The sequence below is a fragment of the Numida meleagris genome, chromosome 17 (genome assembly GCF_002078875.1).
Source record: "Numida meleagris isolate 19003 breed g44 Domestic line chromosome 17, NumMel1.0, whole genome shotgun sequence".
NCBI lineage: Eukaryota > Metazoa > Chordata > Aves > Galliformes > Numididae > Numida > Numida meleagris.
In genome coordinates, this window is record NC_034425.1 from 8,619,082 (window position 1) to 8,636,325 (window position 17,244).

At 42.4% G+C, this 17,244-nt stretch overlaps 1 protein-coding gene across 2 annotated transcripts; it reads right to left on the minus strand.

Moving 5' to 3' along the window:
* Positions 4,417-13,750, minus strand: PCTP (phosphatidylcholine transfer protein). Of its 2 annotated transcripts, none has more exons than XM_021414993.1 (6): positions 13,546-13,750; positions 10,827-10,944; positions 7,361-7,440; positions 6,865-7,036; positions 6,204-6,271; positions 4,417-5,674 (listed from the first exon to the last, which is right to left on the minus strand). In XM_021414993.1, the coding sequence occupies exons 1-6, from the start codon at positions 13,687-13,689 to the stop codon at positions 5,609-5,611; spliced, it is 648 nt and encodes a 215-aa protein (XP_021270668.1). In that variant the 5' UTR covers positions 13,690-13,750; the 3' UTR covers positions 4,417-5,608. The 2 variants fall into 2 exon arrangements, with proteins under 2 accessions (XP_021270668.1, XP_021270670.1); XM_021414995.1 differs by lacking the exon at positions 13,546-13,750 and adding an exon at positions 12,855-13,528.

Below are 17,244 nucleotides of genomic sequence, written 5' to 3' on the forward strand. Positions count from 1 at the left end.
CCAAAAGCAAAGAAATTCAGTGTACAGAACTACTAGCCTGAGAAAGATGGATTTAACACATAGTTGTGAAATGTACATGAAAAGGAGTCACTTCTATTCTGTGATGCCGGAATTGTATATATGCTTCTATTTGGTGGTCTGGCAGGTATTTCTAGGCTTGTCTTTGCTGAAAGACCTCTAAGGGTCCTCAGAATACTTTTTTTATTCTTATTCTCTAGCTTGCTCCAAATGGATTTTGAAGTCCTTTTTCTAAAATACTGACATGTCTGTCTCATTGTAGTGCATTCATCAAGCTAATTTTTCAGTGATAATGCTCTCCACTTTATGGTTCCTAGAGCTGTATCTTCAGTGTTATCAAGGGGCAGTTTATCCTTATGTTACAAAGAAACCTGACAAAACATGGGAAGGCAATGTACTTTCTCACATGCCCACCGGGCGCTCTCAGACAATAGACCCTGTCAGTGTCAATGTAGTTTCCTGCTGAAGAAATGTTCCTACTGTTTGCTTTTATTTCAATAAGTGAACAACATTATATGAGCCTTTCACAGGATAAATGGGTTGGACAGGCAATTTTGGCTTCTTCTGGGAACATGCTCTCCATTCAAATAGGTAGCTCAATTATATGACTTCCATACTGAGAAAATGCTTTAACTTTCAACATGCACAGTGGCAGTTTGGTCCTAATAAAAATGTTTAAAACCCACTCTTAAACCATAACTCCGAGTTGCAGCTGAATATGAAGCATCCACTTAGAAACAATTACATACCATCTCTGTCATGCTTTGGAAGATATCTATATGCACTAGGGGATTAAAAAATCAAAACCTCCACAACTCTGGGTGAAATAGGAAAGGCTTAAAACCTTTCAAGATATGCTTAGACAGAAATGCAGTGAGACTTGTAACTTAACAGCAGGCATCTGTTTAAAGTACATACACGTAGGTGTAACCTCTGGCTTTGTGTTATAGAATCTCTTGGAAGAGCTGTTACAATCCAAATCTGGAACAACACAATCTATGAGAATGATTCATTCTCAAGGGTTCCTCTGTAGAGAAACTCTGTAAGAGAAGTAAGTTTGGGGCAAAAACTGGATCTTCCAGCATCGCAAGGTTTACCTAATGAAGACAGAAAAGGATAGAAACAAAATCACTTAAATCTTTGTTACAATTACGTGTGCTTAAGCTGTAGGAACACCTTACAGTTTAACTACTTGCACAGCTGGGATAAAGGCAGTTTTTCTCATGGATAATGTTAATTCCTATGCTCAAGGCCATTCAACATAATTCCTTACTTATTATGGCATGTTCCATGAAACACTTATTCATAGTACGCAGTCCTCCCTACTTTGGGAATTAAGGTTTCCAGGGGAGAACCGTTCCCATTTAACATGTTCCTGTCTTACAGCAGGACTAAATGCTACTTTTCTAATTCAGAGAATAACTGGTTACAGTCAAGTTCTCAAAGAACAGGGAATACTAAATCAATAGGGGAATATGATATTCTCTTATGAGTGCATATGTGTTCATGTGTACTTCTAATTAGTATGTTAATTGTCTGAAGAAAAACATTAGAAATGCTTAAACAATAACTTCATTTACCATTTTGGTCAGGATTCCTCCTAGGTCTGCAGTTACAAGCCAGAGTGGTACGAAATCATTTTAACACAACTCATCTTGCTACAGAGGTTTGTTGTTGTTATTTCTCCTCAAAGAACATTTATTTTCAATGTAGTCCATCTGGATTTATACTAACTTATCTCCTGTCATAAGTCCTCCTTCTCTGGTTTTGTGTGGAGGTTACCAGTGCCTTTTTAAGCTTGAGGAAAGGAGTGAAAAAGGAAGAAACACTGTCTGGAGGTCCCGTACTCTCCTCTGATCAGAATACTACAGTGGATCAGTAAATTTGGTTATGAATTATCCTCCTGTTAGAGGAAGGCAAATCCACGTTAAGAAGATGTTACTCTCAGCTAATTGAAATTGAAATACAATTAGATCTCATTTGAAAATGTTCTTTATACAAAGAAGACTAACAATAGGAAGCAGAATTGCTGGTGGGAAGGTAAGTGGCCTACTGGAGAGCATTAATATCAGAAGTCTACATCTATCCCCCATCTTCCCACATTTTTCTGTTCCGCTCAATTATAAAAAGCCAATGACCTGCTTGAGAAATAAAATATCAACCAGATGTTTCCTGAGCAAAGACAACTTGTGTTTCCCCTTACACATCATCTTCTGAGAGGCAGAACTAGTGACTGCACATCTGATATCATTCACTGTGTTGACTTTGGGTTACTCAGAATCTTTCCTTTGCTTAACCTTCCAACTCAAATACAATAGTTTTACACAGATCATATGGAAAGAATGGATTTGAATGACTAGAATATGACGTGGAAGAATGGTTTATATTCACTCTGCTACAACAAAGCCATTTGCTGTCACAGTCATGAAATAATAACTTGAAGGGTGGAGGGCTATCCATTTTCTCATACACATTTTGGCAGGACAAAGTGCTGCAAATTGCCTGGTATCAGTCCTCATGAAAACAGGAGGTGGGCAAGCAGTAATGTGAAAAATGAACAACTTCTTTTGAAGAGAATATTGTAAAAAGAGGTTTTTTTTAGAAGAGATCATAATTTTAAAACAAAATTTATGTAGGAGAATAGTCTTCCTGTAAGTCACAGTGAGCTTTGGATCTGATCATCGAGCTTTAGATCAGATGTCAGCATACTGCCAGAAACTACAGCAGCTTTCTAGTTTTACTTGACTATCATGAAAATTTCATCGGTTCCCACTGCTCTGTTCACTGAAATAGGATATTAAAAATGAGGGACTCAGTCATCAACTAATGGAGAGTTTTCATTCTTTTTCTTCAAACAATGCTACATTCACCGTGGTTCATTCTGGGAGCACAGACTTTGAACTCCATTTGTAGGCAAGCTGGTGGCAACAGCAAGCTAATCTTCAGGAGCTTTGTGAACAAGCAGCAGGGGAAGGGGGTGCCATTCCTTGGCATTTGCACACAGCATTTGTGCACAACTTTCAGAGCAGATACATTTCTGTTCAAGCTATCCAGAAAAGTTCATAATGTAGGTACAACTTATACAAGATCAAAACTTAATCAGTTATGAATAAAGCTATAACATATTTTTGGAATGTGTTTTCTGCATCTGGAGACTTTACAATACTAATGCTTTTTTTTCTGGTTATTTAGACAAGAAGTCACAGCACACAGAGCTGCAACAGCTTTTTCTTCCCTACCAATAAGAGATAGGTGAAGTAACTAATGCTTAAATAAACTGAATGAAGTGCCACTATGTGTTTATGTCACTATGAAAGACAGTGGGGACATAAATTTAGCAGAAGATCTGGTATTGTATTCATCTCACTTCACCACTTAATGTGAATAAAGGAGAAGCTGTTTCCAGTAGGTATGGTTTAATCGAATGTGAATTTTAATCAGGAAAGTTATGTACAGCACAAGAAACTGCCTGTGCAATGGCCTCTAATAAGGATACGTGAGCAAATGCCATGTATTCTACAGTCTCAGTGTGAGGTCTGTAGGAAATCAAGTTTTCAGCAAGACTGACAATGGAACCATTCAGCCCCTTGAATGCTTGGTCTTAATGTCTCAGCCCACTGCAGACAAATGCGTACTATGTCCTGCTGACAAGTAACTACAAGAATGACAAGGAGGCAATCGTGTATTTATGAATACAAAACTCTTCCACTTCCTCCCTCTTCTATTCAAGAAGGAACAAAATTATGGAATAGCTGGAGAAAATGAAGAAAATTAACTCATCTGTATACAATTCATTTCTGTGCAGTTACTCAGCTCGCTAGGTGCATATTTTCTGTAAACTTTGGAACTCTGCATTTTAAGGTAGATTTACATTGCAGGTAGGTTTTATACTACTTCAGTAGAGAGGATGGTTTTTCCTCACAAAGAATCAGAAATATGTTACTTTGCATCACTGATCTTGATGCTCAAGTAAAACACCATATTTTTGACAGATAATTCATTTCTGGGGCCAGCTCCAGTAAGTGTACGGGTTTGAAAACAAAGGAAAGCTAAGGAAAATTATGTTCCAGTACTATGCTCTTTTGGTGTCTGTTCTTTATCTGCTGGAAAAAAAAAATGTTGCAACAGCTGAATTCAAAGCGGACTGAGAGTTGTCTTGTACTGTAATATCCAATTCAGTAACAGTCTCCAAGTCAGACTCTTAAAAAGAAGCCTGAACTGCTAAGAAGTTTTCTGTCAGAACACATGGAATCCTACTTAGTTCTTGTGAACCCAACTTATTTTTCAAAACTGCTTTAGAAATAAAACAGCACATGACATCAGCCTGTCACTGTGACCTGCTCAGCATGGCCAGTCTTAAACATGAGAAACTGAAAAGAAAAAAAGAAAAAAACACTGTATGGATACAGTAAGGATTTATTGGAAACATTCACACAAAGTATAAAGGCAATGACTTCAACCATTTCTTTTTTTAACAAAATAAACTTACTCCATCACAAGATTTGTTCAGCAACAAGATTAGATTTAGTAAAGATGCAAAATATTTTCAATCCCTGAGACTGAGGCCATCTCACCCTTGCTGAACTCTGACCTTCTGCTCCAAAGGTGCTGCAAATGTAATTTCCTGCTTGGTTGTGCTTCTGCTGGATTGCCATCCAAAATGAACATTTTCATTCTTTACATCAGCATTAAAAATGTAAAACAACCACAACTTTCATATCAAGTTCATTCAGAAGCAGGGAAACAAGCATCTCTAAATCAGTTACAGGAATCCAGTTTGAAATTATTTCCAATTTAGAGCTGGTGTCCAAGCTGCTTTCCAAGCAGTCAGTAAGGGAACGGACTCCAAAGATGTAACTTGTTCCCATTAAATTAACCATGAAAGCAAACTTTTTTTTTTTTTGCTAGCTAGACATAGCTAATGCTTTATACTTTTCATATAGGCATACTGAGATGTGAATGCAAGGCTTTACGTACACATCCTTTTATACCTGGACACTTAAAGCCATCACAAGGAAGCTTAGTAAGCGTTCCTGTTCCTATTGCAAACTTCAGGTAATTTACCTATATGTGCTATTTTTTATTTTTATTTTTAGTAGAGAAGACCATTTTAAATATGATAAATTCAGGTAGCAAAAGCATTTCCTCCTAAACAATGCAAGTTGTATTATTCAATTTCAATAAGAAGTCACCATGCAAGGCCACAAAGAGAAACCCAGACATAATACATGCAAAGAATTTTCAGTATAAATTCAGACATTTTTCCTAGTAAAAACTATTATCTCTTGCCCAAGGATGTAATGCTTTAATCAATAAAGCTGTAGCTGACCTATGACAATCAGCACAAAGCATGGGTGACATGACAGAATATAAGTGCTATGAAAGGAAGGCAGCTAATGTTGGTATTACCTTGCTGGCAACTAACTCTTCTCTTGGAGAGGGAAACAAAGGTCTAATAAGAGTCAAGGCATAAACCACCAACAAAAATTCTTTCCAATATTAGAGGTAGATTTTATCCAGTGTGTGTTACATTATACCCATTCTGTAAGTGCAGAATTTTAGGAATTAAATAATTCAGATCAAATTTGACCTATGCTCTTTCAGAATAAGTACAACAAGCTTTTTGCATATCCTTCAAGAAAGCAGGCACACCACTCTGTAAAGAGAAAAGCGGATAAGTCACTTTTGTATAACGCAATAAAAAAAAAAACAACACCGTATTAAGATCACTGTTCCCACTGTATAGATCAAGACTTACAAACAAATCCAGGGCAATTCTAAGATCTGGTACAAAGCAGCAGACATTCATTTAATACTACATGACTAGATTACATTACTGAAGTTTGCAAATGTTAAGACCATTCACATACAGTCTGGAATACTGATTTGTTGTTTTCTCGTACAAATTTACTGCCCAGTTAACTGAATTTGATAGGAATCAAAAAATATTAAGACAGCTGCTCTGAGGAGAACAGACAACAGCATGTCTCTAAGAAAATGGAACTGTCTCAGAGCTAGGAAGAAGAATGTATCCATTTCAGAAAAAAATATACACATATAGGTACATATATACATATTTACGTATATATGTTGTGCTCAGCATGTAGAATACAGGTTTCGATGCAGTTAATAGACTGTTCAAAACAGAGTAGCCAAAGGCAATTGCACCATGAAGCTTTACTTACCTTGGCAGCCCAGTTGACCAGCCATGATGGAATCATGCCACCAGGATTATCAAAATAGTACATATAGACTAGAGATGAGAGAGAAGTCATCAGAAAGTTATCCAGACATAGTCTGAGTGTTAGCTCTAACACCATATGATAGAGGCTGCCAAGGCACATGACTGAAGCAGTGCATACAACAGTTTTGATCCAAGTCCTTTACCAAGAAAAAGTCAAACTTGTATTGAATTGGAATGCGAAATGTGTATAACATTTCCTAGTTAATCTCTGGGGAGCTCAGAGTGATAATATTAATTTATATCATTCCAAACTAGATTAGGCAGCCTGTCTTTATAAGTTTGTCCTTAAAGGACTAATCTCAGTCAGGAGTCACTCTCTAGGAAAACCCTGTCATCTATAAATCTATCAAACATGATACTTAAATTCATTGCTGAATCAAGCAACTTCCAACTAGCATCAAACTCTGCTCAACTGAACTGACTGGTAGGAAAACAAGTATGTCTTTGTTGGGAGGCTCATTCATTTTTAATACTCCTAGAGCTCAGTACATCCAATTTTTAGTAACTGCTTTTAGCTTAAAATCTCCACTCTCCCTCTTCATGCATTTTTTGTTAATGCACATATTCTTAGGCAACGTGACCACACTTTTTTGACCTCTTACCTTTAGATCCAGTCTTGCCATCACTTTCAATTGCCAGGCTTTGTTTATAACTTTTAACTCTGATAATACCGGGCTTTTCAGGGCACTGAGGAACAGACACACTTTGAGCTAACACAACCCAGATCTTCCGCCCATCAACATCCATCTCTTGACATTCACGAATATAGACATACTGTATTCCAAGTTGAGGAGGCATGTCAAAACAATGTCAGTTTGACATATGATGAATTGACAGGTGAATTCCATTACAAGTACCAGTTATTTTTCACCTTTCTGCATGACTCAATCCCACAGAGTAACAATTCAGCTATGTGAGATTGAGTTTTATGTGGGAAGAAGAACCTACACTCTTCTTCATGCTATACATATTGATATAGCATGAGGACGCACGTACGGTGTTAGATCAAGTGCAGCAGAGCAGTACTCAGTATATTGTCAGGATTCCTGGATGACAGGGTGATAAAAACCACAAAAAGCAAGAGGCTTGGAAGGATACATCTCTGTTTGAGAGAGGAAAAGGGTACTTCACTTCCCAGTAGATTATCTTTTCACCATCATACGTTTCCTCATACAGTTCTAGAGTTGAAAAAGAAAGATTGTAGATATTTTTCATTTCCACTGCAAAATTGGTATTTATGTAAAGTTGTTGAAGACTTAACAAAATAAATCTGTAGCAGGATTGTTCAGAAACCAAGCACACAAACACAAGTGGCCTGGTTTTTCTGCTACTATTCAATTCATTGATTGTAAAATAAAAGAAGGACAGAACAATTCTGGGAGGAGGGCACAATCAAATTCCATTTCAGACAGTTATCTCATTCAAAGCCTTTCCATCTCAAAGCTTTCTCCTCACCTCTGCAAATTCTGTGTTACTCTGAACCACAGGTAGAACATGTTTTTTCACAAGCATGTCATTATCCTTGTAAATGATTGAGTTAACATGAAACTAGGATAAGTACTGGTTTCTAACACCTGAAGAAGTAGTACCTGACAAATTAGTGAAGTTTAGAAAAGCTATTCGGAAGTTCACAGTAGTATGTGAAGACAACAGCGAACATGAAGCTTGAACAGTTTATGAGCTTCCATTATATCACCTCCAGTCTGCTTTGAAACTCAACCAGAAGGCAATTGAATGGGGAAAAAATAGCTAAGAATAGTTCCTAAAACATGGCAGTGACTCATATAGGAGTAGCATGGTGTAGAGGAGAAAAATTAGTTCAAATCAAACAATAAAACTGAGTTTTATTGTTTGTAGAGAACTCTCTACAACATGGCACCTTCTCTTCAGGCAGTAACTGCCACTGTCGGGGTGAGGATCTGACAATTCACAGACCTGAGCCAGAGTGAGTTTTTGCCTGTCCAGCCAGTGGTCATTTCACAGGTTCAGCTACAAAGAGTGTGATCCAGAACAGGTGGGTCACAACAGAGCTCTCTTCTACATTAGGACAGACTTCTGTTTGAGGTCCTACATATCCTTCAGGGCTAACACAAGTCTGCCATATCACTTTATGTGGTTTTGAAAATAAGGCTAGAACAAATAACCTCATTGCTAAGGCAAGAAGAGTGCCACAAGTGGCAGATTCTTTCCCTAAATAACATGCTCCCAACTAGACTTCATTAGTATACTCTGCAAGTCAGCTGTCATCCACAAAAGCAGCATCTCCTCCAGAGTGGAGTAATAGCAGCTGCTTAAAACTTCCAGTGCTGTAATAAGCCACAGTGTTATGCTTTCCAGCAGAGGTCACTGGAGTATTGGCTTATTAGCTTTTCTTTCATTTTTAACTGTAGAGCTTTCCTTTTACAAAGGAACTAAAACACGGATTTAAAGACCTCGATCTAACTGTTAGCTAATGACTCATCTACCTGCAGTATATCACAAGTCTGACTTCTTCATAATCAGCATTTGCTACTTTAGCAGTCAACTACTACCATTAAATTGTTGGAAAGCATGGTCTCGGTCAGGACATGTTCCAATAGGAGCAGCAAGTTTCAATACTGCTCAAGCCCAACTATTTTGTTTCATACCACAGGAGCCTGTGGTGTTTCCATCACTATTCTACAGTTCAGTCACAGCTTCCCTGCTGAATTGGCAGCTTCAGCACAGGCCCAGATAACCGCATCACAGCTGAGAGGTGCTGCTCTCATGGATATCTCTGTGATATCCAAGAAACTGCTTTGGAAATAGCCAGGGTGCTAACTGCAATGCAACAGCAGTAGCAGACTTATGGGGACATTTCAGAGGCCAAGGGCAAGCCCTAGGCAAAAAGAGATCAAGGCATGATCTTCTAAAGTACTCACGGGAATCCTGTTCGTATCTGCCTCCACTCAGGGCTCCATAAAAAGTTTTGCTGAACAAAACCAGAGGATAGAGATTAGCTCCTCTCACGCTTTGTGCAGGAGCAGTTACCTTTTCAACTAAAGTGTCAGCTACTGCTACTCTGGTCTCATTTTTATTTCAGTGCCAGCTGTAGTTGAGCAGAGAACTCTTCCTTGGACTGCCGTTACTGTATAGCTGTAAGAGCAACGAGGAATACAAACAGTAAAATAAAGAGCAAGGAGACTCTGAATGGAAGCTTTCACATTTTTCTCCCTACGTGTGAAGGCAGAAATAAAACGAGCTTATATAATTTACATCAAAAATGTCGGCTAGCACTATTTCACCATATGTACAGTTCTAAGGAATGGGTAAGCTTGTGTCAAATTCTGAGCTAAAAGAAAAGCTTTAACATTATGTTTATGCCCTTACAGGGTTAACTGCTGTGCAACGTTGTACTTGGAAGTGCCAACACAAGTACGAATTTGCAGGCGAAGATATCAAGGGCAGCAAGGATAAAAACGCCAGCTCTGCAAACATTATCTAGTTTTTACTTTAAGGGTGTAGCTTCCCCCAACTGCTTCCTTTCTTTTCTCAAAGAAGGCGTTACCAAACACACTTAAAGACTGCTGAAGTAACTTTAGCTAACACAACATGTCTGACATCCAATTTAATGGCATTTGTGTATTTGGAGCCCACCTCCATATCGTTTTGTTTCACTAGTGGAAAAGCAGCCTTTCCTACAAGAAAGCTATTGCCTTGCCCATTTAGACAAATAACTCCTTTACTAATTTAGAGGCAGCTTCTGAATTGTGCCCAAGTACTGACGTGAGCCACATAAGTGTTCCTCTGTACAAGTACAGCTAAAGGCATTGCAGTAATCATTCCAATAGAGCTGCCCTAGGCTTAACATGCATAACAATTAACAGTTCCTTGGTACATAATACTATTCTTTGTTTACCAAGACACGTTTCAGTTTTATTGGCCTGAGCTGATTTTAGGCACAGAATTAAAGTGGGACATCTTTAAAATAAATTGATTACTGGAGACCTGCATCAGTTAAATCATTGCCTTGTCCCTACCAACTTAATGTTTTAACATCATCGAGATATCCAGCCCCAACTCCCTTTTTCTTTCAAAAACATTAAACATACAAAACTAAGTTAATTATTCCTTTCTCTGTAAAAGCACCAGATTACTAACTATTCTCTGGATTCACATATTTCTGATTGTAAAAGGAGCCAGGAACAACCAGTGCTTTCTGGAAATAGAAATGGGAGCAACCCCATTGCACACTTCCATCCCTGTTTCCACCCACGCAAAGATGCAGACACTACAGAACACCTGCTAAAATTTAATGAAGGAATTACAACAGTCACAGCAGTAAAAGCTGCTAGGTGCTCCAGCATAGCAAGTGATGCCAATTTCGTGCTTTAATCAACATGGAAAGAGTTTGTTCCAAAAGGAAGCTATGTGGCAGTGACATGTTAGCTGTTTCATGTCAGTGTTTACTTATGTATGAATGCTTATCCCAAAAGACATTCATGTCTATCCCAAAGTCTTTGGACAATAGAGCTTTAAAATACCTTTAGTGGGAAGAGTCAGCGTGGATGCAAAGCTGGCTTTTATACCACCTAGATCAGCTTACCTTTAACATACTGATCCCACTGTTTTCTGAATTCTAAATCCATATAGACATCTGCACAGAGTTTTGGGGAACAGTCAGCAAGACCACCAAAGATTTTATACTCATAAAGTCCTGATTGCTGTGAAAACAGAATAGGGAAAAGTCACACAGGAAAGGGAAGTATTCTGCAGCAGAGAGAACAGCTGAAGGAAATTAGGTGGGGCACATACTACAAATACGCTCAGGAGCCGTGAAAGCAAGTGTTGAAAAAACAATGCAAGATTCAGTCTTTAACCTCTCGACGTTTTGATCTATACATGAAAGTATAAATCCAGACACGCTGACCTGCCCAGCACAATGGTTGTTCCTTCCCTTACACCAGTACTCTTTTGCTTCATAAGCAGTTCCAAAGGGACTTTTCTGCACACACCCACCCCTTCTCATCTCCAATAGGCAGGGTAGACAGACTAACTCCTGACATCACTGAGGCATATCAGAAGAGGAGCATTTAATTGTTGCGGCAGAATCTCCAGGCTCTATGTAACAAGCATAAGGATCTCATTCATTTCCAGGAGGTTACCAAGTACTACATGACCCAGAAGAAGCCTTCCTGCAAGTTTGCTATGCTCGTACTGGAGGCTGTATTACAAGAAGGCTTTACAATATTCATGCTTATGTATAACATACTACATATATTTGTCTTGAGTATTATTTGTTAGCTGTTATCTTTGTGAAAGCTGCCTGCAGTGAAGGGGTGGGGTGCAGGATATCTCCAACACTAATGCTTTTAGTGTTTCTCTTAACATATGGAAACTACATCTGTGCCTACAGAGCAGTGTTGTACTATTGTTAGTACCAACTCACAACTACATTCAAACAATGAGAGTATTTTAAGAATGCAGTGTATTCAAATTCAAGCGATCCCGGAAAAAGAGAAGGAAGGATTATACAACACTCTGGTAGTGAATGGTTTCTCTTTCTTCTCTTCCCCTCTTCATGCTCTACAACTCAACCCTAGAAACTGAAGTTTTAATGTAGCAGAAGATAAAAATGGGTCCAAGAAGATTAAGCTATTCATCTTTGCTGTAGCACCACTGAAGCATCAATCCCTAGCTTCAGTGTTGAACTGCTCAGCACCTGTGCAAGCCCATACACTCCTATCATCTTTGTAAAAGGCATCAACGTTTCCATCCATACAAGGGGTACATTTGCAAATATCACACCTGAAACTGACCCAGATCCACCAGCATGCTTTCAAACTATGCCAAAGCACTGTGTTGGTACTTCAAAAATATTTGGTTTAGCTTAGATGTACTTAGTTCCATAATCAGAAATGCTATATGGATTATCTTATATGTATGCGTACTTACGTGAAGTGCCACATAAGGCAGAGCTATAGCAAACCAGGCTCCTCACTTTTCTAATAATTAAAAAAGTTATTTTCCCACATCCTCAGACTGCTCTTCCATTGAAGTTTTTTCCACTCTTTCCCTAGAGTTTATTAAACCTATAGCTTAGCAAAACACACCTGACATTTTAATTTTGCACACAATACACAAAGCTATTCACCAGCAGACTCCCAGTTGCTTTGCATCCTTTAAGGACCTAAAGGTCTCAATCTTTTTGGCAGAAGAAAGCCACGTAGTAATTCTCTCAATTTAAGCTATGAGAACGGGCCTCAAAGGTTTTGTGTAGAATTGGTGCTTCCTACTTTCCCTAGAACAAACTACAGTTTCATGCTGTTAAACAGTGTAAAAGCTTTAGGAACATGAACTATTACGTTGTATTATTTGTTTCTAAAGCTTTTGTGTTCCACCCCCTAGGCAGCTGGAAGCGCCAGTAAGACTTTTTGATCAAGGTTTATCGAAAGATATGCTCACAATGTAGGACTTTAAAGAATTTTCTGCTATAGATAGGACCTCCAGCATCAGCCAAAATAGAGTTGGCAGTGATGTAATTTGCTGTCACAGAGTTCAGGAGCTGCTACAAAGCACAACTGCTCCACTACCTGATCTCCTCACGTCACGAACAGGATTGGTTCTACCTTACATTCAAAGGCAGCCACAGGACGGCCCATGGGCTACAGCAGTCCCTCCGCCGCCTCTAGCCTTCGAGCTCCTGTACCGCAGCTCCGGAAGGATCAAGCTGTTGTAGAAATGATGCTGTGCTTCTCTACCAATGTATTTGTTCCGCTGCTGGACAAATCGCGGCCTATGTCATTAGATAACTAATATTAAAAACCTTTTGGTTTTAGCAGTAGCGTTTTGATGGAGTACGAAACAACAAATCGTGATCTGAAAATTGAAGCAGCATATCTCACAGCAGATAGGAGAATTCACAATAAGAGAGCTGAAACGAGTCAAACGTTTCGGGGGGCCCTCAGCCGGGGAAGCAGCGCCCACCGAGAAGCCCCGGGGACGGCAGCGCGCGGCCCGAGTTGCGCTGCGCAGTGCGGGGGATGCGCGGGGCCGGGCCGCTCTGCGCGCAGCTCGCGTTCCCCGGAGCCGCTGCTAACGGCTTGAGGCCCGCCGCCGTTGCGAAGAGCGGTGTTTACAGCAGCAGCGGAGCGGCTTTCTCCATCAGCAGTTAATAGCATTACGCTGCAAGCCGCTTTCGGAGAGCCGGGAGAAACCGAGCCGAGGCGGAAGCGGCGGTAGCTCGGCCCGACCGCAACCCCGGATCCCGGCCCGGCTCCTCGCCCCGCAGGGCTCGGCCCCGGGGAGCCGCGCTGCCCGCCCACCTCGTGGTACAGCCGGTAGATGCTGACGCCCATGCTCTCCACCAGGAGCTGCCAGGGCGGCCCCGGCGCCGTCTGTCCGAGCTCGCTGCAAGCAGCCCGAAACTGCTCCTCGGAGAAACGCCGCGGCGGCCCCGGCGCCTCCATTCTCCGCACCGGGAGGAGGCGGCCCCGGTCCCGGCCCCGCGCGGGGCACAACGGCGGCTCGGGCCCAGCCAATGGCCGCCGATGGCCGCCGCCCCTCCCGCGGGGCCGCCCGCCCCCCACCCCGCGCCCCGGGGCCGCCGCGCCGCCATGACAGAGCAGCGGCTGGCGGCCGGGCGGTGTCCCCGTGCGGTCTGCCGGTCGGGGCTCGTCTCCCCCGGGTACGGAGCGACGCTGCCTGTGTGTGTGTGTGTGTGTGTGTGTGCCCGCGTCCCCGAGCGGGGCCGGGCTCAGGCAGAGCAGGTGGCTGCGGGCTGCGGCCCGTGGGGGGCTGCGAGCGGAAAGCTCTGTCCCAGGGCTCAGCCGGGGGCGCGCGGTGCCCGGGCTCCTGCTGGGACCAGCCCCGCATGCCGGCTGCCCCGCAGCGCTCGGGGCCTCCACGTGCCGGTGGCTCGGGTCCATCTTCTCCCCGGAGCTGTTAATGAGTTCGCAGCTCTAGGCTATGGGGCTTCAGCAAACCCACAAAGAGCCTGCCTGCTGCAGGAGCCCCGTGTTGGTGCTGGTAACTCCTGTGCACCTGGCAACGTGTCGCCTTTTCTGCTCCTGCCAAGGAGCTGCCTCCTTTTGACAAAGAGTTCACTTCTGTCAGCTGTCCTTTCCAGTTCCACTCAATTGGTTTGCAAGCAGAGCGTGGGGATTCCTGGCTGCCAGCCTGGGCTGGGCATCATGTGGCTGAACCCTGGAGCTCCAGACAGCTTCTGGAGAAGGGCTGCTGGCAGAGGGTCCTCACTGCGAGCCCCCTCCCAGGCTGGGTGCCACCATTTGGCCTTCTGTCTGAAATAACGGCACTAGCGTTGGCGGTCCTGTATCTCACTACCTGCTCTCACCTTCTCAATGAAGCCGCTACGCAAACATTCCAGTCCTTTTGTTTCTGTAACATGGTTACATGCATTATGACCTTTTTTATAAAGTATTTATACAATACGCATAAAATATTTTCACTTGTTAGTGTTCTCTGTGAGTTACAGCAAGGCACTGTCAGCTGGCCCGCCTGGTTCTCCAGAGCGCAGTGCAATGTGTTCCTTATGGATCAACCCCTACGAGTACTGAGTCGGCCGAGCTCTGCTCGCCCAGCGGGGGCTCTGGTCTTTGTGGTGGAACGGGGGGTGATGACACTGATCTACTTTACCTTTCAGAAATAGTTCTTTGAACAGTTTTAATTTGGTGTCAATTTTATCAACTATGTCTCATTTTGAAATCCCGCTCATGCTCTGACATTGGGCAGACTGCGAGAGCTTACAGCTCGTGTTTGTGCAGAGATTCAGCTGTATTTGAGTCAGCAGCTGATTAACATGCAAACAAGGGCACATACCTGCAAATGAGTGTGAGAAATTACATGATTTCTTAAGGAGCGTTGTGCAACAGAACTGGCCACAGCTCCACGTTGTTGTTGTCTTACAGTGAATGTTCTGCATGAGATGGTTGCCTGCGTGGCATCGGAGCTCCCGCCTCCCCCAAGCGCTCTCATGGAAAAAGATTCATCTCACAGGGCTGCTCTAGGGACAAAAGTTTTGAAAAAGGCACTAATACGTGACCTTTTTTCTTGGTAAATAAGGAGTGGTGCTTACTAAGAAAGCACAAACTGTTCTGAAAAGAGACTTTATTTTCCATTTTCATGCTTGTTTATGTAAGTGTTATTCTTTATCGCTTGCATGGCCATGTATTTGCCCTTAGCCTAGGGACAGAAGCTGAAATGTGATCCCAAACCCTCTGATATCTGCACTGCTAGAGAGAGTGGCTGTAGTCTGGGGAGAGTTTTGAAGCAGCAGAGACGTTTCCTAGAGCTCTGCTCCAATGGACAGTAGGATAGCAACTGCTTCAGGGCAGCCGGTGGTGGGAGCACAAAGCCAACCTGCACACTGCTACCCAAGGTAGCCCAGGTACAGCACGGTCCCTGCCCACACAGGAGCCAGGGACCTGAGTACTAATGGAATGGAAACAGAGGGGTACTATTCTAGGGCAATGATGGGGAGTTTGGAGACTGCCCAGATGACCTGACCCACATGCTCAGTGTTCCTTACGTATGTAGCTGCTGCTGCTTCCAGGGGGAAATAATACATTGAAGGAAGATTGTGAATCCAGTCTGTCAGTGGGATTAGTGCACTTGCAATGCCCATCTGCTTTTCATGATGAGAGTAATCTTTGTTAATTCCACCCTAGCATCTAACCTTTCTGTTAGCAAAATCAACATCTTGTAATCCACTGAGCCGGACCGTGTAGAATCTCACCAGTAAATTGGAGAACTCCTCCCTCCACCAGGAAATCATACGCGGCCAACTACGAAAGCAGCAGTGAATGCTGCATTGATGTTTCCAGGCCCCAGATGGATTTCAGTGTTTGTTTTGGATCTGAGTATCCATATGTGAGAGTGCTATCAGCCATACACTGTGCTTTCCTGCATCTGTCTCAGTGTGGCACTGGTGCACTTTGAGACGTTCTCAGAAATTGAATGAAGATGTGGGATTTTGATGGACTCAGCTGCTGTGCAGACATTTATATACTACTGTCATTTCATTTTATTCAGTGCATTCAGAAACTCTGCAAAAGTGCTGAGTCGTCCTGACACAATTTATATGGTATGCACGTTCGTGTTCCTGTTATACGCAGCCAAACTAATTACGTTCTTCTGCTGCTGTTGTTTTATTGACTGCACTGTGAGAAAGCCTTACAAATTGCAGCTTGCACTAAGCAAGTTCTTCACCCTGAAAGCCGCAAAGTAACGGCAGCATCTCCCACCACAGGCATACATGAGTAAGGCAATCTACTTTTGCCTCTTTTAGTAGGGACTCCTGATGTTAGAATCCATCTCTTTCATTTTGTTGTGTTTGCTTAGGATTATTAGCCACAGCTTTTCACAGAGGCACAGAACTGTGGGGGTTGGAGATCCCCCAGTGCATCCCTCGCTAAAGCAGCTCCCTGGAGTAGGGTGCACCAGAAAGTGTCCCAGCGGCTCTCGAATATCTCCAGAGAAAAGAAAGTAATGCCCTTCCAGTGCAAATAAACTGGAGATAGTGAGATGCAACCTATGTGTCTGGCCTTGAGTAAAGAGGAGCAAGTTTAAAATATAGCTGAAGGAAAGAAGGGATTGCACTGTTATCTGCATGACCTGAAATGACTCATTCTGAAGATAAACAAGGCAATTTAGATCTTGATTTGGCACATGCTTCCCACTACCACACCCTCCACTCTCCTAACCTGTTTGCATGGATGTAGAAAACATTTCTAATCATTTCTTTTAGCACGAGATGCTAAGTCAAATAATATACATAGAAAGATCTCTTTTGTGGGAATGGTCAGGACTCAGGTCTGAACTTCTGCATTAAGCTGTGTCCGTGGATGTAACAGTAGAGGGGCCAAAGGTGTGTTTCCTTCCCAGGCAATAGCCATGGCTGCTTCGACAGCCTGGGAGGACAGCTGCCAGCTCACAGCAGTAGCACGGTGAGCTGGGAGGAGGCAAGGAAGGGCTGCAGCTCTCGGAGCAGTGTCCAGGCGTAATCT